This window comes from Labrus bergylta, chromosome 5 (genome assembly GCF_963930695.1).
Source record: "Labrus bergylta chromosome 5, fLabBer1.1, whole genome shotgun sequence".
Lineage (NCBI taxonomy): Eukaryota > Metazoa > Chordata > Actinopteri > Labriformes > Labridae > Labrus > Labrus bergylta.
The window spans coordinates 17800654-17824576 of record NC_089199.1 but is presented as its reverse complement, the minus strand read 5'-3'; the positions used below and the strand labels follow the sequence as shown (position 1 = coordinate 17824576).

The 23923-nt window shown below is 43.4% G+C and overlaps 1 protein-coding gene across 6 annotated transcripts in view; it reads left to right on the top strand.

The window, feature by feature from the left end:
- Positions 1-23923, top strand: part of magi1b (membrane associated guanylate kinase, WW and PDZ domain containing 1b) — a 130439-nt gene that overhangs the window by 97510 nt on the left and 9006 nt on the right. For 3 of the 6 annotated variants that reach the window (XM_029277181.2, XM_065955048.1, XM_065955053.1), the window contains exons 11-19: positions 338-523; positions 837-1496; positions 10263-10294; positions 10749-10787; positions 12688-12934; positions 16263-16354; positions 16824-17016; positions 19302-19673; positions 21613-21816. In XM_029277181.2, the coding sequence (XP_029133014.2) occupies positions 338-523; positions 837-1496; positions 10263-10294; positions 10749-10787; positions 12688-12934; positions 16263-16354; positions 16824-17016; positions 19302-19673; positions 21613-21816 (2025 nt within the window). The remainder of the gene's footprint in view (positions 1-337; positions 524-836; positions 1497-10262; positions 10295-10748; positions 10788-12687; positions 12935-16262; positions 16355-16823; positions 17017-19301; positions 19674-21612; positions 21817-23923) is intronic. The other 3 variants (XM_065955050.1, XM_065955051.1, XM_065955052.1) reach the window with 3 other exon arrangements.

Below are 23923 nucleotides of genomic sequence, written 5' to 3'. Positions count from 1 at the left end.
GCAGCAATTGTTGAGCTGTAGAGTCTGAATTATTTTACATTATACAACAGGTTTTGATACACGACAGCCAGCAACCTCTCGCTTTACCTGATTCTTGAACAGAACACTCTGACCGGGCCATCAGAAAGCCCTGGCCAACATCCATTGACATGGTTGCATTGTTCGCTAAGAGTAAAGGTTGTGTGTTCATGGATTTCAGGAGATGCACAGAGTCTTAAGGGCTGAGGTTGAGAACTGTATTAGCACCTAGAGTGACATGTAAACTCTAATGCAGGTTTTGCTAATGCAGTAAATCAGATTGATCCCGTTTTAATCACATTTGTGCTTGTGTGATCAGGAGGGAAGCCTTTCTTTACTCGAAACCGATCCGAGCTGAACGGGACTTTCATCAACACCAAGCTGAAAAAGAGTCGTCGGGGGTTCGGTTTCACCGTGGTGGGAGGGGACGAGCCGGACGAGTTCCTGCAGATCAAGAGCCTGGTCCTGGATGGACCTGCTGCCCTTGATGGCAAAATGGAGACTGGTTAGTGAACTAGACATGATAAAAAGTTAAAAGAAAAAGGAGTACAGGGTTTTTTTATGTGTTGTTACAGTTATGATTTCTGAATGGTCCTTGTGTGAAAGCACTGTGTAAAAAATAAGTAAGCATAATCTTTTATCAAACTGAAAAGCTTTATCTAATGAATGAGTTAAGTTCTTCCAATGCAAAACAACACTATCAAAGAAATGTCTTTGCATATATAAAGCTTAAATTTTTCATCGTATAAAATAGCTGAAACTTGTGAATTCGTTTTCTAAAAAATCAAATGAACTTCTCCCTTATCTTTCTTGCTAAGGTGACGTGATCGTGAGTGTCAATGACACATGTGTGCTAGGCTACACCCATGCCCAAGTTGTGAAGATCTTCCAGTCCATCCCAATTGGCTCCATGGTCAATTTAGAGCTTTGCCGTGGCTACCCTCTGCCTTTTGACCCAGATGACCCCAACACCAGCCTGGTTACCTCAGTGGCCATTCTGGAAAACAAAGACCCCATCATTGTAAATGGCCAGGAGCACCCCAACAGCTACGACTCGCCTTCCAGCCACGGGAGTCAGAACAACAACAACGGCACGATTAACGGCGGGGCACCCCTGAACGGCCTCCCTCGACCCCACAGCCCCTCAGCGGAGGGGGCGTCTGATACCTCTTCCCAGCACGGCTACCCCAGCGACTCGGTCACCCTGGCTTCATCTATCGCAACACAACCAGAACTCATCACTGTACACATGGAGAAAGGAGACAAGGGCTTCGGGTTCACCATCGCCGACAGTCCCGGAGGAGGAGGGCAGCGGGTGAAGCAGATTGTGGATTACCCACGCTGCCGCGGCCTCAAGGAGGGCGACATCATCATGGAGGTGAACAAGAGAAACGTGCAGAGCATGTCTCACAACCAGGTGGTCGACCTGCTAAGCAAGTGTCCCAAAGGCAGCGAGGTCACCATGCTGGTGCAGAGAGGTGAGTGGAGGCTGATCTTCCCATATGTTGTCCCACTGAATGTGTCATTTGTGTTGTAATTGATGGGAGCAGATGGAGACGAGGAAGATGAGGAGAAGAGTGAGTTATGTGGCAGATTCTGATCTAGTGCCCATATGTTTAAGTAATGTGGAAAAAAAAACAACAAACCTTTCTTATGATGTTGTTCTTATGAAGTTTCTGCCTTACAGGCTGTTCCAGCTCACAGAGAGCTCTTTTATTGACACACACAAATTATTTATTCATGTAAATAAAGGTTGGAAGAAAAAGTGATTGCACAGAAGGCGAGATAGAGGGATAATTATGGAAGGGGGAAAGGAGCCCCAGAAGAAGTGGAAAGAGAGAGTGAGGTGTTTATGCTGAGAGCTATTGGCAGACGGAATATTATTGCTGTTTGAGAAGGAAAGATAAAAAGGAGGGTAGGATGACCTAAGAAGGGTAATTATAGCAAAGAAACTAAGGTTAAGTTCCAGGTCAAAGGCTGAATTTGCGTCTCTTTCTATTTCTAAGCCTAGGTTCTTATTCACTCCTCTGCTTTTCTGCCATGTTTGTGGGTTGACAGCATGTCTAGTTTATTTTAAGATTTTATAGTCCTCCCATATCAAAGCTTGAAAGGTTCCATCAGCGGTGCCGGCTTGCATTACAGCCACCCACAAGGCTATCTGTCTTTGTATGAGCTGAAGTCAGTGACATTTTCTATTATTAGCTTACATATTCATTGCTATTTGTTCAATGTCAACTCAACAAGAAAAGAGTGCATCGCCATCTTATTACTGCCATTCAACATGAACCAAAACCCAACTTCTGTCATGGTTTCTGATTGAAAGTCACTGTCGCACCCGAGCCCTAAATGGAAACAAAGAAACTGTGAATGGAGGCTAAAACTGAAATGATTGAATTTCTGTATTTTCCCTTCAATCCCCCTCCGACTCACAGACCTCCAGAGCTCTAAATGCACTGTGTGATACAAGTAATTGGACTATTTTCTCTGTCAGACTGTCCATAGCTGTGCTTTGGGGCCTATTAGTTCAAACTAAAAGGTTTTTGTGTGTTTTTGGGGAGCACGCGTGTCGTTTATCTCCTCTGTTGGGTTAAGTGCTCAGAACTGTCAAGGAAAATTGGTCAGATAAATGGCAGGCAAGTCAACATGTGTTCTCATCCGTCTTTTGATCTACATGTGTGATTCTGTCTCAATTTGTAGCTCCGTATCTTTCTGCATGTTGTCGCACTCTTGCTTTGTCTCGCTTCTTGACACACACCCACTCTCTCCACACACACTGATCAAACACTCCCCCTCACTGGCTTCTGCTAATGAGTAGCATTTCTTCATCCTGCTAGTGTACACAAGCCAACAAAGTGATACAGCCTCATCATAGGCAGGGGCATAATGGGCTGTCAATAAAACAGAATGGAGATTAGCCTGCCTTTGTAAACGTAGCATCAGGCTTCGATAGCCACAGAGAGATGGATATGACTGTGGTAGAAGAAATGGCACTGAGCTTACAGAAATGTGGGCATACGGAGCGTTTTGATTGAACCAGAGTTACTGTCTGCTTTTTATAGTCGGATTGATCCTGTTTAAGGTTCTGTTTGGATAGTGCCAGGCAGGTTAGGAACAAGCACAGGAAACCAAATCGAAAGCCAGAAAAATCATGTTGTTTATTGTAGGACTTTGTTTCACTTCATGGGGATTAAGTCAAGTCAAGTGTATTTCTAAAGCACAGCAACTCAATGTTGACCAAAGTGCTGTCAACCAAGAGAAACAATACAATTTGAGACCAAATCCCAATTAAAGACCAAGAGCATCCAAAAAAATATGATCATAGAGAAAATACTACAGTTCACCTTCTGATTTATAAGAGAAGAAAGGTCTGCTTAATGCTCTTTATGACACCATTAAGGTGTAAGTGGCAGCTACTCCGTGTTATATAAAAAAACTGTCATAAAAATATTGACAGATGTTGAATAACATATAGCTAGAATCTGCTAAATATTGTGCATGTGTCACAAATCTACAAAATGATAAGCAATCAGAAATGTAAACTAGTTTTGTATCAATTTCTATTTTTGATTGTTTTGTTGACAGAATGTTATTTAAACTAAAAAATATGCCCATTGAAGTGGGAAAGAGACAAATATTTGCTTTACTATTGTTAAGTTACCTCCAGCCTTTTCTCAGCTAAACACTTTGTAGACTTCCCCCGCTCAGTCACTGAAGACAATCGACCACCTTGACAGAATTTCCCATTTCACAGAGTTTTAACATTATTACACAACATCCTTTTTTATAGAACATTTTATATTCATAAATATTACCATTTACACCTTTCAGCCTCGAGTGATGACACAAACACGACATTAGCATACAACATAGAGCAGACAATTGTGTGTGTGTGTTTATATTTCTGACTCACACATTTCCCTGTCCTTCAGATTCCTTCATGTCGACTGATGAATCTGTTTACATTAGACCCTTTAGGTGTCAATGCGTTTACACAGCATCAGTCATGTGTCATACATGTTGCTGACATTTACACACACACACACACACACACTATCGTTGCAGTAAGACACAAGAGAACAATAAAGCAAGGTTTCTAGACACGGTGCCTTAATTACTCTCCCGCTCTTACACTTCTCGCTGCTTTCTCACTCCCGCTCACTCCGCCGGTAGCAGCAATGCATGCTGGCCTCTAATTGGGGTCCTGATGTCAGCTTTGCTTATCATACACATACATCTTTTTTTTCCCTTCTTGTGCTCTCGTTTTACTCTCACTCTCCCTCAATCCGTCAAGAATCATGTCTTCCCTGGGCAAACACAGCTTCTGCCTGTACATACTCATACATCCGCACAATCGGTGTCAGCCTCCAATATGGAAAACTGTGCACCCAATTAAAGATTTGAGCCACAAAGACCCTTGTACAGTCTTAATTAGTGGAGATCCACTCCTGCTACACCATTCCATCCCCCCTTTTTTTTCTGTTCCCATTCCCCCTCTCTGCTGGCATGTAGTTTCACACCAGCTCGCCCACGTGAGATCTGGAGCCAGTCCCGGAGGACCAGTGCATGAAGACTCACACTTGTTAAAGCGGCTCTGTGCAACAGTGAACCCCTCACTCCTTCTCTCACTGTCTTTCTCACAGTGTGCGAGCACGTCAGCCTGTGTGGAAATGTGAACGTGTGTTTTCAGTCCACACCAGAAGAAAGCACAATTCTTGGCGCTCCGGGTGAAAACCTGGCAGTGTGTCTGTCATTCGAGGCATTTTGCTTTCATCATCTTTGCCTAAGCAAGCTTCATTATATGTGTGAATAACCTCTTTAGCAAGTTAATACACAAAAAAACACCCTCAGGTTAGAGTTTCAGGTTATGAGACTGTCAGTGTGTTATAGGTTTAGCTTACAAAAAACACTTCTTACATTTTGTACTTCGAGCTTTTTACTGCTTGTAAGCACACAGGCCTGATTTATTACTTCAATGTGCTCTGTGTTTCGTGATACATCGTTCTTTCATTTGTCTAATTACACTTCTCTAATGTGCTCATTTTCCCCTGCCAGTCTTCTGCTGCCCCCACTGATGCGCTGGCATAACTCATTTTAGCCCCGGAGGTCTTGCCATAGCACAGAAGCTAATTTCCTCTGTTCCCTTTAAAAAAAAAGGTGTGTGGATGTTGCAGCGTCTCGAGGGACACACACACCTGCTTTAGAGCCTTTTGTCAGCGAAAACTTGTTTGGGTGTAGAATTTGTGCTGCTACCCCAGCAGCCTGTGTCATTAGTCAGCTATAAATAAAAAAAAAAACTAAAACAGAAAGCCCATTTATTTCAGGAAGGATGTAGGGTCGCCTTCTACTCAATATGTCTTACCTGTTTGTAAGGCCTGGCAGGTACAGATGAATGCAAGGGAATTTCTGATAGAGTGCAGCAACTGTAGCTACGTATTAGAAAATGGATGGAAAAGTGCATGAAGGGAGAGGAGGAAAAACAGAAGATAGAAGGATGTCAGAGGCTCCAAGAGATGATGAAAGAGCAGCGTATAAACCCCCATGATGCTATGCTTTCCACACTTTTCTCTCTCCCCTTTCCTCTCTCTCTCTCTCCCCCCTACGCATGACTCATCAATCAACCAAAGACACGTTAGTCCCGGCCGGGCAATCAGGCCTCGCACCAAATGAGACATGGACCTTTTACTTTACGCCCGAACAGCCAGCGGAGAGACCAATGGCAGGTTTACGGACAGACACAGAGGAGAGATGTTAAACTCTTTTGCAGATGCCAATATATCTGATGAACCTTTGCGACTCTATCCCCTTTGAGTAAATACCCAAAGACATGTCCAAGATCAGCGATTACTTTCAGGCTACTTGAACAGGAGCATACATCCACAGTGTTTAGGTAGAGGTGAGTTTTTCTTCTCATTACGTTGGTTTGCATTTCCCTTCTTTGCCTTAAAGTGCGGTTTAAAAGAGATCTATTGTCCCCTTAAAGACAGACACTGTGCTGAAATGTGTGTTTACTTTTAGTTTTTCTTGGACGTGCAGGTTAAAGAGGGTAGAAACACCAAGTGGATCAGCGCCACAGTAGAGAGCTCTTTTTGGCATACAGGCGCGCAACAGCTTGTAAATGCCTCCTGTCAAAAAGCACTCCGTCCATCGGATCAGTGCACTTTGAGGACACACACTGATAGGCACAAATACAATTATGTGAACTTGGATAACCCACATAAACAAACACACATTTACCGGCATGCACAGTCATAAAGGTTGTATAATGTGAAATGTCTTGTTCACAGCCATTAGGAAGGCATAAACGGTGACGAGGAGTCCCTGCACAGACAGAAGCAGGAAATCAATTCACTGTATGGGCAGGAAGCATCATATCTTTGCCCACTTCGCATTAAAAATTCTGCTGACTGCACTTTCCGTTGGCATCATAACGGAAAGCGTCACAGCTTGAAGAGCAATGATGAGGGAACGGGTTGCCCACTTGGTACCCACATTGTACCCCAGCTCATTTTTGGGCTCACTGGAGGCTTGTGCCTTTTGGATCACAGCTTGTTGCACAGGGAAAAGGTGAGCTTTCTTTTCTCCCCTTCAACCCCACGGCTGATCTTCACAACTCCACAGCTATTGGGCAGAATGTAAATCTCTGTTCCACCATCCTTTGTTTCTATGGCAATGCTCTGCAGATAATCTCCTCGGGGGTCTCCTCAGGGTATGTGTGCTATAGTGGGAGGAGGGGATTTCACCCCTGCCACACAAGAAGGAAGCCACAACACATCTTTTTTTTTTTTTTTTTTTTTTTTTTTTTTTTAGATTTTTCAGACTTTCTTCTTTAAAGAGCAGCATTGCTTTCATTGCAAGAAAAATATGATGTTCCATCCTTTTTTCTTTATTTTTTTACTTTTTGCATGCACTCTTTCTCCATTGATTTTAGTCACATTGCTGTGGTCCTCTGTCACGTTTCTAGTTCACTGTTTACACACACACAGGCAAAATAAAGCTGTGCTCTGCTGGGCTGTCACATCGTGGCTGCTGATGTTCTCAGCTGATGTGAGCCTTTCACTCCTAAGGGACCGTCTGTCAGTTCCCTATGGTCAGCAGGCACTGTCGCCCCAGTGACAGATGGACCTGCCTGTTGGACGCCATGACTCCCAGCCGAGATCTACCAACACACACACACGTACTGAAGACAGACAACATAATCTGCTTTGTAACTGCTTCCGTTTAGTAACTGCTGTGCTGCCAGGTTGTTGCAACAGTTCCTATCTGTTGAGGCATACTGTACAAACCCTCCAGCAGTGGGTCCAGCACCTCTTGTAAATCTGTACCCAGTTTTTCTCAATACAATTATTCCAAGCCTCAGATTCCCAGGAAACAATTGTAGCTGATTTAATTTTCCTTACGCAGTTTTTAACGTTTTTCAGATGTGATGTTAGATTCTTTCCATATCACCTTAATATCCAGAGTGTGAAAAAGAGGACAGAGTGTCTCCTGTCGGATTTTGACCAGCTGTCGGGCTGTCTGAGGACAAAAACAAGTTGTGTTCCCAGAAATGAATGGAGTTTTGCCTGAGGCAGGGAAACAAGATGACTGTTATTCTGTCAAGTTTGAGAACATTTTTTTTTACTGCAGGCCTAAACTATACTGGATACTCTGTTATTTCAGCTTCATTGGAATAAATAATAATCAGTTAATACATCATTAATCATAGAAAAAACACTATTATATAAAATGTGTGCCCCGTGGGTTGAACAGTTCTTCATTACTCACTGGTTAGAATGCATTTTTTTGTCCATAAATTTCAAGATTAGGTAAGCACAATAAATTGAGCTTTTTGGCCCTAAAGCAGTCCTGGTCCATTATTTGAGAGCTGGAGGCACTCTCTCACTCAGCCTGTCAGTGTGCAGGCCCGCCGATCATCGCCCACCTCTTCTTAACATCTTTCCTCCATTCTCCCCCTCTTTGTTTGTAATTAAAAGTAGAGGTTGACTGAAACATCCACACTGCCTTTTGATCAGGGAGCTTCAAATACACTGTGGGGCTTTACTAACTCAACAAAGAAAAACTCATAGAACCCCTAAAAGCAGCGTTGACCTTGTTAACATTATCGTACTGATATTTCTTGTTTTGTCTGTATTGAAACTGTAATACTGACAGTTATGAGTTTTACTTTATGAAAAACAAACATCCATTTAGTTTTATCATCTAGTTTCAGTGTTAAACTTAGAAAGTGCTTTACATTATGGCGACCTGAATCCACCTCTGACTGTGTTTAATACCTATATATGATTGTCTACACTTACTAAGTGTCTCTGATTGTAAAACTAAAAGGAAGGCAGTGAGAGACATTGACAAACAATAAGCAGCTGATCAGCTGCAATGGATAGATGCAGGTTAATCAAACTCCCCCCCGCCTCTTACATTTTGACTGACAGCATGCTTGGCCCGGAGAGAATATCACAGGATTGACAGGGTGCATCTGCATCTGATTTAGGGGATGGTAATATGCTTTTGAATGAATGATTCCTATTGATTGAAAGAAGGGGAGAGGAGAGAGATGAGGGGAAGGGTGGGAGAAGAGGAAAGGAAAGAAGAAGAAAAAGCTGCAGACGCAACACAGTTGGAGCTGTCAGTTGTGAATGAAGCCAGATGTCTGAGAGATAAAGACAATGAGCGTGTGTGTGTGTGTGTGTGTGTGTGTGTGTGTGTGTGTGTGTGTGTGTGTGTGTGTGTCTGAGAGAGTGAGAGAGATCTTATCCTCTTATTTTCCCCAAAGGATTGACACACAATAGTGGCCCATTTTCTTAGATCAGATGCCGCCTAGTCTCACTCATGCTTTACATGTCGTTACACACCCATCTTGTATATCAGAGGTTTGTGTGGTTCTCACCCAACACACTGTAGAATCTTGAGTATCGTACAGGTAAATAGAGTCATGCATTTTCTCTTTGTTTTATGCATTCCTTCTCCCATTCTTATTTCCATAACTTCATACAGCTGTTTATTTCATACAGAGCTGAGGGGGGAAGGGAGGGAGGGGGAGGGGGAGAGGGCAGTGATGTGCTTAAGGAACACATTTCCCCAGCTAAATCCAGGCTGTGTCGGCATCTATCAGTATTTCTCTGTGTGCCGCTTCTGTGATCATTTTATTTCTGCAATGATATTTCTGTTCACTGCTCACTCACGCAGACAGCTATTTCTCATACCTTAAGCACACTACAACTTGTGTCGGAGCAATGCCGTCTGTTGTGCCGTGTGTTGTTAGGGGTGGGTGTGTGTGTGTGTGTGTGTGTGTGTGTGTGTGCGTGTCTGCGTGTGTGTGTGCGTGTCTGCGTGTGTGTGCAGCTGCACGGATGCTTACCAGCATGTGGGAGGGAGACTGAGAGGAGGGAGGAAGAGGGGAGGGTGCGTTGATGATGCTGAGGGAAGAAAAGGGAGGGAGGACAGTGTGCAGTGAGGTGAGCAAGAGAGAGAGAGAAAGGGGAAAAAAAAAAAGGAAAAGGCAGCAGGAAAGAGAGAGACAGGGAGGACACGGCTACTGCCTATAGATGCTGGAGCCTTGGACAGCGGAGTGCGGTGCTCAGCGGACGCAGGAAGATGGTCTCAGTAAGAGGGGAACTGACGGTTGCCTATAATTTAATGTTCAGTATCTTGGACTCCTTCTCCATGGGTAATGCTACGGCCAGGAACTCCAGAGCACAGCTCGCTTCTCTCCTCTCTGCTCCTTGCTCTTTTATTCTCTGGCTTAGTTACTCTCTAGGATTCTGTCCTCTCCTCTCAACTCTCACTTTCCTTCCCTGACACACACACGCACTCACTCATTTGCGTGCGTCGCTGTTTCGGTAGCCAAGATCTGAACGAGCACCGAGTTAGCCCTAGGGGCTGGCCCCAGTCTTCCGCTGCACCAGTCAAGCCGAGCACTGGACGCGGCAGTGATGCAGATAGATCTCGCTGCCTGCACCTCCCTCCCCTCCCCTCTCTTCCTACTCAAACACCAGCCGCGGATGGGCGAGCACAGGATCCGAGCAGGGGAAGAGAGGATAGAAGGGAGAAGGAGACGAGGGCTAGCCGAGCACTGATGTGACATTGTTTTGGAGTCTGCGTTGTCTGTCTTTTTTTTTTTCCTTTCTGCTTTGTTTTTTTTTGTTTTTTTTTGCATTTTTCTTTTGATGAGCATGGAAATATAGTTAAACTCCATTTGTAACCGGCTTCCTTTTTCTTTTCTCCCTTTTTGTTGTCTGCTTTTACAGGGGTGGCACCTGCAAAGAAGAGCCCAAAACTGGTAAGTAGTTGTTTTCCTATGTTTTTTTTTCCTCATCTCTTATTCATCATCCATATGGTGCTTCTGTCTCAGGGATATTGGTCTCACTTTTGCTGCCTCTCCTCTGTGTGGTGCAACTTGTGCTGATGTTGTGGGTCTGTTTGTAGACATGGGATGCTCTGTTGTGTGGGGGTGGATCCCTGTAGCTTCACAACACACACCCCCCCCCCCCCCCCCCCCCCTCCCCATCACTCTCTCTCTGGCGTGGGCTGGGACGAGGGGCTTTGATGCACAGCGTGAGCTGGGTTGCTAACATGCCGATGATCTCATCGCGCCGGGTGCTAAGCTTGCAGCGTGAGAGTTGAATGTATGCTCACAGCTGGAAGACTGCCTCATCCTGTGATATATGACTCATCTATGGAGGGACTCTGTTGACCAACTGAACGTGTGTGTGTCAATTTTGTTTTTTTTGCAGAATGAGCTGGCTCCTCCGTACAGAGATTACGCTAGGAGGGTATGTAATGTTGATGAGCTGGGGTGAAAGTTTCGGCTGGTGCTGGTTATGTAATGTGTAAGATGATAATGGTGATGGTGTGGCTTTCATAGTGCGGAAAATAGAGGTTGTAAGTTGAGAATGATAATGGTGCTAATGCGTGATATTTCAACATAATGTTTGGTCGTATACGTTTGTTTATGTGCTGCAAAATACACTTGGGATGTCTGTTAATGCTGTTATGCATCAAGGCACTGAACCTTAGCGTGGCCTGCTGGTGGCAGAGCAGGACTAAACTCAGTCTGAGGAAGCAGCCAGGATTTGTTTTCATTGCCCCAGCTCCCCTTTCCCTTCCCTCCCCCCCCCCTCCCCCTTCCTCTGTCTCCTTAATAAGTTATTGGAGCAGAGAAAGCAATGTATTAAAGCAGTCCCGGAGCACAGAGGGAGAACACAATAACTGCAGAAGGTCAAATCTAATAGATCCATCAAGAACAAGAGATTTGTTTTCATTTAAGAGGGGAATAGGATTCAGACTTTGTGTGCATCAAACTGAGAGACACGAGAAAACAGGGTGCTTCATTTGCTAATGGAAGCAGCATTCTGTTTGATGAATCAAAACAACCCTGAATAAATGTTGCTGTCTGGGTGAAGCATCAGTCCTGGGGTCCGGCTTTTTCTGCACTTGCGACTAATTATATAAACCATTGATTTTCTCTTCACCACACAACCCAGTGAGGTTACAATCCCACCACTGGTCTGCTCAGACTTAATCTTCGCTAAAGCGTCAGGCTCCTCTTATGCCTAACAAGGTTGATGAATATAAACATGAATTGCAGAGGTGTAGAAGGCTGATTCAGGGAGTAATGAGTCCAAATTTATTGAAGACATAGCTGCACTTTGAAGGCCAAACACTTTGATATCTTTGCAGAACACATGAGCCCCCTTGCCTCCGCCCCTTCCTGGTGTATTTTTGTACACCACATCTGAAGTGCTGGGAGGTCACGTGATGTTCAGAGACTGAATTGCTGTCATTTTCTCTTACTGTCTTAAAATATCTTTCTGTCTTTCTCATGCTCTGTAACCCTTTTCCCATCACTGGTTTCTTTTTGAACTGTAGCTAAGTCATGTGGAAGATGGGGTCTGTAGACAGATACTGTGTTGTGGGAAGGATTTTTAACTTGTATTCACAGTGCACTTGTGCTTGAGCTCAGGTTTGTATGTACTTGACTCTGCTCAAGCACCGCTGCCCTTAAATCCTTGAGCAGGTGCTTAAGAGCCTGTGTTATTGAGTGGCCAGTGGCAATTTACGAAGAGTTTTACGTTTTCAAGCATCACCAGTGAAATCCTTCCTTCATTTCAAACCCCACATGCGCATTATTCGCTGTGAATATTTCTCCATACACAGCAAGGGGGGATGCTGATCCTTGTTAATACATTCCACTCTGTTAAACAAAAGGAATAGGCAATGTACACTCACTGTAAGTGGAGCAACAGTGTTTTTTTTTTTCTCCCACAGTTGAATGACTTAATCATGAGAAACAATTGAGCTCTTCTTTTTCCTTTCTTTGTGTGCTAAAATCATTCTCTAGCCTAAATAAAAGGGTTTGATTACTTTTTTTGTGATGATTAAGGGAGCAGCGCAACAATAGCTGACATCATACTCTCTTAGATTCTCCTTTTATGTCTCCAAGACGTAGCAACCTTTAATCATTCTGAATTCTTATCCAAAAGTCTTCAGTCCTCTAAAGCTTCACCCCACTTTTTGTCTCCTCTGACAAACCACAACCTCATTTCCTCTTGTCTTTCAACTGCTGAACACGCTACTTTTTCTGTCTCCTCTGTCAGCCTCCATGTTCACAGGTGTAATGCTGCTGCTGACTTTCAGTTGTCAAATGATATCGATCTACTTCTTCTCCAACAGCCATTGTCAAGAAAGGACAGTCAGAACAGCTCCCAGCATAGCGTTTCAAGCCACAGGAGCGCCCACACAGACTCGCCTGTGCACCCGTCCCTGGCGCCCCCTCTCAACGAGAGCATCGCTCCCCCGCCCCCCTCTCAGCCCCTGCCAGGCCTGCCGCCCCAGGACTCTCCAGCTGACGGAACAATCCAGAGAAAACCGGACCCTTTTAAGATCTGGGCCCAGTCCAGGAGCATGTATGAAAGTAGGCGTAAGTATATACATTTTTGGTGGCGGTTTGGGAGAGGGCTGCATGAAGCTTAAGGTTCGGTGGGGATCCTTGGTGTGTTTAAATGGTGCTGCTATTTTGCAGCAGGGTTTGGATAAGAAAGAGTCATACACATGTAAGTAACTGGTATATATTCTTACAAAGAAGTGACAGGGACCATACTAATTGTGTGCTTTTGTTCAGTTTCTGTCGAGGAATCTGGTCACGGTTTGGTGCATGGGTTGTTGGATTGCTCTTTACTAAAACCAATGTAATGTAATTCAACAGTCTTGTAAAGAGTTCTCGTCTCTGAAGGTTCAGCTTTTGTTCAAACCGGTTCAGAGTAGTGTTTATTCACAGTTAGATTTCTCCTGCCCTCCTTCATATAAAGTGTTGGACCAAATAAGACTGTAGATGAGTGCTGAAGAACCTGGAGCCTTGGGTGGGAAAAGCATTTCTGAATATGAAATAAATGCAACTAAGCAAAGGTTATCCCCTGCTAGTTCTAGCTTAAGTATAAAGCATACAGGTATGGTTCAAGGTTGTCTTGTTTTGCAGTAAACAGCAAAACATCCATCCATCAGGCAATAAGTACAGCATTTTAAACACTAGATTAGATAAGTCCAATAGACAAGACATCTGTAAGTCTGTTATGCAGAGAACCAAGATATGACAGAGGTATAAATCCTTTGGGATATCTTAAAGTAGGAAAGTGAATGAATGTTGACTGAAACGTTGAGTAATTTATTATTTTCACATTTAGTTGGCTGTCATCTGGAGCACCATTAGCATTAGAGGTCTCCCTCAAGTTCCTGGTCTAGTCCTCTCACAGCTATTAGATGCCACTTAGGCCCAGTTGTAGACATTGGCACCACTGACACACTTTTATAGCAGACTTCTCCTAGGAGACGTATGGCCCTATAATTAGCATCCACTGCGTAGTGGATGGAAGTGGATTGCTTATTCCCCGCTCTCATTGTCTAGCCTTGCCAAAGCAAAAGGAAAGCTCCAGTTAAAGTTGTTACCTGTCAAGTTGATTGGAAAAAAAAAAAAAAAAGTAGTCTGTAAAGGCTATGAAACCTTAATAGCTAATCAATTTCCCAGGCCCACCTTGTCAATGATTTTTATCATGTATTTGTTTGTGTAGAAAAATGTGAAACAAAGGGCTGAGCAGACACCAGCGTCTCGTTTGAAGGGCTGAGAGGACGAAAGTGTTTGATTTAAACAGGAAATAAAGAGTAAGGATAAAGAGGGAAATATACCAAGACTACAGGGATTATTTCTTCATACCTGTCCTAATGTGATGGTGTCTCAACAGGGGGTTTTCTCTATTTCTGAGTACAAAGTGTAGGATGTGTAAAGAGAACACAAAGGATACCGAAGAGGGACATGCCAGAAATGTATAAAGTGACGCAAAAGAAAAAAAAGTAAGGAAGAGAGAAATGTCAATCTTTGTAGAATCAAGAGATCCTGAGGTAAAGAAAAGAAGGGAGGAACTCACAGAGAATGACAGGGAGGGCAGCTGACCTAAAGCAGCAGGTGTGAGTCCTCTGCTTCCTCACGCTGCATTGAGCCTCTGGTCCTTAAATCCTGCAGTGTGCACCCCCATAGGGTCCTGGCCGTGGCTGCTGCAGAGACATTTCTCCTCACATCATTCCCTTTTAATGGAAAGTCCTTCTGAGCTCAAGGTCTTTAAACACCCAATGTGGTGAAAGATTTCCATTTGCAGAAAAAAGTCTCCAGAAAAAGAATCTTACAGCATTAACCTGCTGAAGAAAAAAATGTAGGCCAAAGAGGAGACTTCACTCACTTCTTCTTCATTTGCATTAGTGGCCCTTTTTTTTAACATGATCCCCATTTCACTTTCTTCAATGTTTGAACCGTGCATGTTTGTAATTTGCAGTCCTCGCTCACAGTTCTGCACAGGTGCTCAGGACGGTCTATCTCTGTGAAATATCGATTCACAATGTGATTCACGCCCAGTTGCCTCACTGTGGGGATCACTAATGGATCTATTAATCGACAGGAGCAGGGTGTAACTGTGCAGTTGACCCTCCCCAGTGTAGGTGCAGATTGCGGCTGTTAGCCTTTGACTCTTCCTCTGCTGGTTCCTGCACAGTTACATTGGGATATATTGAGAGCAATGGCTGCACTCTGCAGGGATTTCAACTGTTGACTGAAGGAACAGATTGGAAACTGGCTGTTTGCGCCTTCTGCCATCCTGCCGCCTCTTACTGGCTTTACTGTCCTTGGCATGAGTGGCCTGAATGAAAGAAAAAAAGAAATCTCCCTGGGAGGTTTGCTCAGAGGTACATGTTTGTCAGCCCCTTAAACTCTGCTGCAACCATGCAAAATGCATGCACATACGTGTATATGTGAATAAATAGACACATATTTAAAGCAAACAATCGTATGTGTATACCATATGACCACACACGAATACTCACTCTCACATACTCTGTCTCTCCCCTGGTGCCCTGGAGCCCCCCTGAGGCTCCCCACATATCCCCTGCTACATGAACCATGAGCTGTCACTCTCTGCAGTGCAATGCTTCTTTTATAGTACAGCACCTTTTCTAGTGTCTATCAGCACACACTCATATGGAATGGACTGTGAACCATCCAGACTTAATAATATATGACCGGTTCCAGCATGTATTAGCACCTCTGTTAGCTGGGAAGTGCTCTCCAAGATATTGAAGAGTGGAGATTGAGCTGCATGTGACGAAAAAAAAAAAATAGTAAAGTCCATTCAGTTGTAATGTCAAACCTAGGGAAAGATTTAAAGCTAGTAGAAAATGACCCTATTCTATTTCTAACATCAGAGAGGAATTTCAGCCTGATCGTTTCTAATTATGGCTCCAATGAATGAGTGTGCTCTGATTTTTTTGTTTGTTTTTGGCAGCTTCTATTGGCTTTTGATGTTTATTTAGGCTCCATACCTTTTGCTCTTTACTCAAAATAGACAATTTTAATCTTTTGATGGGTTATTTGTTTTTTCTTTAGCCAAAGCCTCAATTCAGATTGTCCTTACAAAGTGATACACTTGGATCAGTTTGGAGGGAATTTATTTGCATGTTGACAAAAGCAGGCAGATCATTTTGTGTCCTTCAAATCAATGGTTACTTCCACAGTAGACAGATGAAGGCTGAAGACTGTGGTCTTCAGGGCTCTTTTGTGAGAAAGTTTTAGTAGGTTATTATTGAGAGAGTTAAACTAACAGGTATCCAAAAGCTGAACTCTTCCTGTACTGGTGCTGGCACAGAGAGTCTCCTTGGCTGTCTGTTGGTATTATGGCAGAAATAATAAAGATGGTTTGTTGATTTTGCAGTTCCAGACTTCCAGGAGCAGGACATTTTCCTGTGGAGGAAGGACACAGGCTTCGGCTTCAGGATCCTCGGAGGCAATGAGCCAGGAGAGCCGGTGAGTCAGTCTCTCTCTCTCTCTCTCTCTCTCTCTCTCTCTCACAACATCTGTGTCTTTATTTGATTTATCATCATCTGTTGTGTAGTTTCAAGCTTCATGAGTGATTCCTACAAAACGGTTTCTCTTTGATCTGGCCAGAGTTTTTTTTAAAAGGTCAACCCAGATACACTGTGTTTTTCTGCCAATGTGTTTGTTTTTTAAAGTAAAATAATGAGGCTTGCACAAAGTCAAACAATGTGATAGGGAAGTTTGACTTCTAGTTGACCAGATGCTAACTTAATGAATTCATTGAAGGCTGAGATGTTTGAGAATTCTAATTATATGTACGTATGCAAGCTGTATTTGAAAGCATTGTTTAAATTCTTTTAAACGTTCATTTTTTTTTCATTGCTTAAGGCTTAATTTCTCCTCTTCATGATCTAGATTTTTCCACATGTCTCCTTTATCTTCTCCGTTTGTGTTTCAGATATATATCGGCCACATAGTGAAGTATGGAGCAGCAGATGAGGATGGACGCCTGCGGTCTGGAGATGAACTGATATGTGTGGATGGCACAGCAGTTGTGGGAAAGTCGCACCAGCTTGTTGTGCAGCTGATGCAGCAGGCTGCAAAGCAGGGCCATGTGAACCTCACTGTGCGACGCAAAACCAACTACGCAGGTAAGAGGGATCCAGATTTAAGGGCAGCTGAGCTGAGAGATTGGCTTAGAGGTCCAAAAACGTAAATTCACACCACACGCATAGGCCTTAACTCTGAGAGAGAATTAAAGTGAATACACTAAAGACACAAGACAGGTTTTAAAGGTCACATATTGTACTTCTTTTTAACAAGTTTAAATAAGTCTTGGAGGCATGACTGTAAAGTTTATTGCTAAAAGTCCACCCTGATCCCCCCTCTATTTCAGCCCTGCTCAGAACAGGCTGTTTCTGTGTCTGTAGCTTTAAATGATCTGTGTTTGACCCCCTCTAGAAGGTCTTAGGTGGCTCGGGATTTCTCTCTCCATGCCCAATTGTTTACAGTGAGAAGCCGGACACAGAGGGCAGAACAAACACCTAGCTGTGGGAGTGTCACCCACATGGGGGAGGGGTTACTGCCCATTGTGATGTCACAAAGGGAACATCTCCAAACGTCCTGTTTGAGCACACATTTTCTGAAAAGTGGAGGCAAAAGATGGGTAGGATAGATATTTTGCAAATTGCATAAAAAGAAAGAGCGAGTAAATGACAACCTTGGTAACAACAAGCCGGGGTTAATACTAAAGTACAAGCAATTCTGGCAGGAGCGCACATGTTGAGTAAATGAAAAAATACAACAGAAGGGCAACTATTGTGTCTCTTTACAGTCTAGCCTAACATACTTGTGTTGAACTGAAGAAGTCAGTTATATAACCTTTTCCATCGTACCACGAGCAACCAAAATCTAATGTCATGCAGCACGAGACACAGCACACAGTAAAGTTGGTGACGTTTGTAGTGTCTTACTCTAACTTAACTCTTCATCTGACAGCTCAGACTGATTGCTTCATCTTGTTCCATTAATACCTGAATATCCAGAATGGATCTGCTGTCAAAACATAAAGAAAATGACTGTTGTATTTTTGTTTAAGGGCTCACTCTCAATGAACAGTCACATTGAGAGGTGACAGTTGTGACAAATTTATTGCATTTCCTGTAGCTCCCTCAAAGTAAAAGCCTCTCTGGCTTTCATCTGTTAAACTCTTGTGATGTAAGGTATGAAAAGCTGGTTGTTGCGTTTACATTAGCTAAAAAAGTAATTCAGAAATGCATGGTGACTTCTTTCCAGTGAACCCAGCATGACTGTGGAGCTAATTTAGGTTCAGTACGTGACAATTAAAAGTAATATAAAGAACTGTATTTAATAAGTGTTAATAAATTACTGGGTAGCTGTCTGGTATGATTTTAGGTAAAATTTCATTCAAAATCTTTGTAAAATTAACCTCTTCTGTTCCTTATTTTAACCTTTTGATAAACCCCATCAATGTCTTTATCTTCACTTGACATTAAAGAATGGTATGTCTTAAATACTCACAACATATGTTCAGATTAAAAGATTACTTTTCCAAATAAAAACATATTCCTGAAGTTGCACTAGACTTCATAATATCATTACAGCCTCAGCTCAACAGTTCAACAAATGTTCAGTAGCTGAAAAGCATCTCGTCATGGCTCCATCTATTTTCAATGCAGTTCCTTCAGGGACGTGAGGGACATGCTTACTTTGGGCAAGGGCAGCGTCCTACTGTAATAGTCTGGGTGGGTAACACTAGGAAGTACTCGTCCTCCAAAGCAAGCACCTCCACCCCCAACAGGCGATAAAGAAAAGCCTATAAATATGATGGAGAGCGTGGTCAACCTTCGGCACCGATGTACGCAGCCAGACATTAGTGCATTGCTGCTCCCCGTCTGCCTCAGAGCGTCCAGAATATGAGGCGCCTTCCTCAAGCAGCTGTACAGGAAATGAAATGTGGAATGAAATGTCCAGATACACCAGGCGGAGCGTGTTTAGTTCATCTTTTGTTCAAAACAGATCATGGGGGAGATAGTTGAAGAGGCTCTTATCCATAAGCTGTCTTGCTGCCTTATCTTTTATAACACTAGATGTGTTAGGTGGAAAAGACATTACAAGAACTTTTTCATTTTCATGTTATTCATGATAAAACCCTGTCATTGTCAAATCTTAAAAGTTTTGTCTTACCTTATCTTACCTTATTATGCAAAGGTATCTTACTTTACTTCAGCTCATTCAACAATAGCTGTCTTCTTTTTTATCGACAGTGTTTGTCTTAATTTACCTCCTAGTCTTTTATATAATTTACTGTTTACTGTCTCCCTCTGAATATGTCTCTGTCACCGTTTTTCTTCTCCCACCTCCACCACTGTACATGGTCATTTTTTCTCATCTTATCCTCCGCTTCTATCTCTAGTGAAAGCAGAGGGAGATGTGCCTCCATCGCCTGCGTCCTCCCATCACAGCAGTAACCATGCGCCCAGCCTAACGGAGGAGATTGGAAAGCGCACCCCGCAGGGCAGCCAGAACTCCCTCAACACAGTCAGCTCCGGCAGCGGCTCCACCTCTGGCATAGGCAGCGGGGGAGGAGGCGGAGGGGCAGGAGGCAGTGGTAACGCTGTGGTCGCCACTGCAGCTGCCACCACCTCCTCTCAGCCCCCCATCGCCAACTCCACGGTCTCCTCTGGCCTGCAGCCCTACGACGTAGAGATCCGACGTGGTGAGAACGAAGGATTCGGTTTTGTGATCGTCTCCTCGGTGTCGCGGCCTGAAGCTGGCACCACCTTCGGTAAGAGATGTCTCATTATTCTGTTTAAAGTGTTCAAAAACAAATCTCCCTGCACACAGATGTTGATTGCCTATGCAAATATTGCAGTTCCACTCAGCAAAACATGCAACAACAACAATTCCTTAACACAGCGGCCTTTTATCTTCTCATCTTCTTCTTGGGCTGGCTTTGTGTCATCCATAAAACCTCTGAACTCCAAATAGTCTGACATCAGACTCATTCTCTGGTTATTTACAGTCCCAACCCGATCAATACAAACACTCTTCAAAGAAGTGCTTCTTTTTTTTTCTCTACTTTCGCCTGAGCCTGTCAAACCACGACACTGAAACCCTTTCTTTGCCTGCAGCTGCTGCTTCGCTCACACACAGCTTTCATAATTGATCATAAGTGAAGTCGGTCTTACATAAGGCATCTGTTTAATTCAGCTGAACCTAAATGGCTTCTGTCGATGGCAGGTCGTCGCTAAAAGCCTAATGACAACTTAATGAGAAAGATAAGAGTGCTGCAAATAGGTTAAATGGGAAGTAATGATAAGTGTGTAATCTGTTTATTTAGAATATGATCTGGGATCAAAGTGATTCGCTGACTCTTGATCAAGTTTTTAGGTCATTTTGAGTCACTAAGCTAATAGAAAATAACCGTAATGAGTAAGCTTTAAATTAAGCCACAAACTTTCTCACGTATAAATCTGTTAAAATGACTCGACTTTGCTTTTTTTCAAACAAGTGGTGTCTTTTCTGAGCAGGTTATTTTCTGTGCTGTGGCTTTCCCGCTACACTACTATAGCTTCCTACTCTTCTTCAGGCTCTTATCTCAGTGTGGGTGGACTGAAAGAGGCCTGAAAAAGCTCAACTTTCCAGTTTGGCTGACAAAGTGGCAAAGCTCCTTTTTTTTCCCCCAGGCCACAGTAGAAAGCCCAGCTTCTGATGTGTACACTTTATTTGATTTGACCTGACGTGCAATATCTCATAGGGACCCATTGACCACATGAAAGTTTCACACTCAGTTGTTGCATCAGCTCATAGCAGTGATGGAGTCAGAAGTGCGTCCACTTACACTTTTGTGTGTGTGGAGAAGCACTTCATTTTTTGTTCGGATGCAACAGCACCTCTGCCATTCTTTTTCTCCATCATTTATTTTCCACTCAATATTTTACTGCTCAATTCAGTTAAAGAGGCAGACGGAGGTTGAGGTTAGATGGGTTTTTAGTGGAATAACAAAGTGAAACAGTAAAAAAGGAATAAATAAATAATATTGAATAAAGATCAAGAAAGAAAAGAGTGATTCTAACTGCAGATCTGATGTCAAACTGCAGACAGAGAGAGAGGGTGGGGGGGGGGGGGGGTAGAGAGACCTGAGGGTAGTTTGTGAGGTGTCAGCTCTGATGTATGTTTATGGGCTGAAACGTTCTGCAGGTGTTTGGGATGCAGGCAGCACAACACAGATTTTTCATTATTATCATTTTCTGCCAAGAGACTCTCATGCAAATATAATAATGACACCCCTTTTCGAAATGTGTTCCTGTAGCAGCTTGAGGTAAAAAAGAAGGATGAGAGAGAGGGAACACATTGGATATATATTTTAGCTCAATTTTTTTCCAATAATTCGTTTGAGAAAGACATCTGCAGCCGAAGTACTGAAACTTTAAATATGCCATGTTCTCCTTGTTCTTTAGAGAGCACACACACTTCTCTGCCAACGCTTGCATTTTATTCTGATCAGCTCCTCTCAGTGACTTTGCCTGGCTTGATGCTGTCGGTGAATTAACCCGTAAACTTCTTATTCTCTTGTTCTCTGCTTATTTCCCAACTCCCTTTCCTTTTTTTCCTTCTCTCTCCAAACGCAATCCAACAACCATTCAACTACACACACACACACACACACACACACACACATATGTACTGAATCACGCACCATAACCTGTCAATGGTGACCATAGCTGGCAATGCATGTGTGGCAATGCCCCACAAAATAGGGCGTATCATCGAGGGGAGCCCAGCAGACCGCTGCGGGAAGCTGAAAGTTGGCGACCGCATCCTGGCCGTGAACTCGTGCTCCATCACCAACAAGTCCCACTCCGACATCGTCAACCTCATCAAGGAGGCTGGGAACACTGTCACGCTACGTATCATTCCCGGAGATGGTGAGTACAGACTTTACAAGCTAGTTTGATCACAAAGTGTGATTTTATTTGTATTAAAGGGGAACTCAGCAACCTCAAGGGTCCTTGCATTAACTTGGATTATGGTTACCTGCACATTCTAACAATATCCCACTCAGGTTGTATCCTACAGCCAAAATTCTTATTTATCTGAACAACTGGTCAAGATTTTGATCACGAATGGGGTCAGGAGTTTTTCAAGTTGCTCTGCTCGTTAGAAAAGGAATGGCATCAACATGTTGGTTAAGTTTTGTACCAGAGTCTATTTAAGGTGCAGGACATGTCGTCCTGTCGTCACTCAGTGGTTAATATGTATGCTCATAGTGTTATACCAAATGTTCAGTTTCTTACTTGCTTTCATAGTGAGTGGAACATTGATGACAGAACTTCCTCTTTGGGGATATCTGGGAGTCTTTCCAGTCTTTGCATTTCTGCCTTCAGCATGCCTGCACTTCAAAAAGTGAGGGATAGGTGTGTACGTGAGTTTGTGTGTATGGTGTCTGAGAAAGAGAAAAAAAAAAACTTCCTCCATGATGCTCTGCGATGTGGGTGTGTCTCTTATGACAAATTGGTTTTAAGGAAAAGTTTGTCTACTTTTTCTGTGTTGCGGTGCAGCCGAGAGCTCTCGCTTCTTTGTGCTGACAGATCAACCCGGCATGCTTCACAAATACGGTTTAATTCAGTGTGTGTGCGCGTGTGAGAGGAAGGCGATACTCCCTGTCAACCTGAGCACTGGTAGAAATTGGAGCGATTTGTCCGCCGCTCGTTGCTTTCCGGCTCACTTCTTATTGATGAAGAGGGTTTTTTTTTTTTTCCTTTCTGCAGAGCGGTTGATGAGAACAGTATGCCAAAATTGCTCTGCCTTGAAGACCAGAGAGCAAGAGAGAAGGCATCAAAGAGGAATGACTGGATATGCTTTATCAGAAAGTTTTTGCTTTGTGTTTATGTGCATGTGTCAGACAAACAGACGCTGGCTGTCACAGACGCAGAAAGTGACAGGAAAAAGATTGTGGCTTGTACTCGAGTTGTGTCTCGGAGTGTTTGTTTTCTCTGCTTCTGTTTACAAGAGACTGCGCATGGTTATTTTTTGTGGCAATCAATCCCGTCTAAACTTTCTGACATGAATAAACACCGTCAGAAGAGACTCTCTCAAGGTGAAGTCAGGTTCAGCTCCTTTCCAATAAGCTCACCTCTCCCCTGTGTGGGAAAGCAGTCAGAGTTTTGTAGTGATGGATGCTCAATACTTCTGCAAAGACAGGGAACCTGCTGGTGCACAGTAATGCAAGCGCAAACAGATAATGCCTTCATCAGAGCGTATGTCTCTGCAGCACAGAGCAGGAACACCTCATTGCTTTCTATTATGTGTGCATAAAGGGAGACAGGCTTTGCCTTAGGTGAAATGATGTGCCTTTTTCTAAGCAAAACCTTGGCTTGATTTTGTAGTTGTATTGTCTCTTATCTCATCTCCCTTTATTTCCCTTTTTCCTCTTTCAGAATTTCTCATTTCGATTCTAACTGCTCTTGTTCCTATCTCGGTCCATACGGCGCAAGAGGGCAGACTGTTCTGTCTGGAGACAAATTACTGAATCAGCTCAGAGATTTCTCCATGCACCATGAATGTTTTTAAAAGCCCGGGTAGAGGAAAAGGCATTGGGTCACAAGGAGAAAGGAAAGACCGAGAGACACAGAGCGAATTTGATTTAATTTACAGACAAAGCACTCAAAAGGAGAGAAACACGGAGAGAGGTAGAGGAAGTGAGGATATTCAAATGAGCAAATGGGTTAACAGTGACAAATTTAAGGTCACGTGTGGGAATAGAGCAGTTTGAGGTTTATGCCAGAATTTTTTAAGGCAGCAGTTCCAATCAAAGCTCGCCCCAGCCAGGCTTCTGCTTGAGTGGTTTACTCGGTATCTCATTGGCAACAGGCAATCGAAGAGTTAAGCCAACAGGCTTGGAGGGGACTTGTGGAGGTGAAGGAGATGAATAGATGAAAGGGGAACGACTGCGAGAGGAATAGTGAGTAGGGGAGTAAGCAGAGAGGAGTGGAGAGTTGTAATTAAATAAAGGATACCTGTAAGTCCAAGACA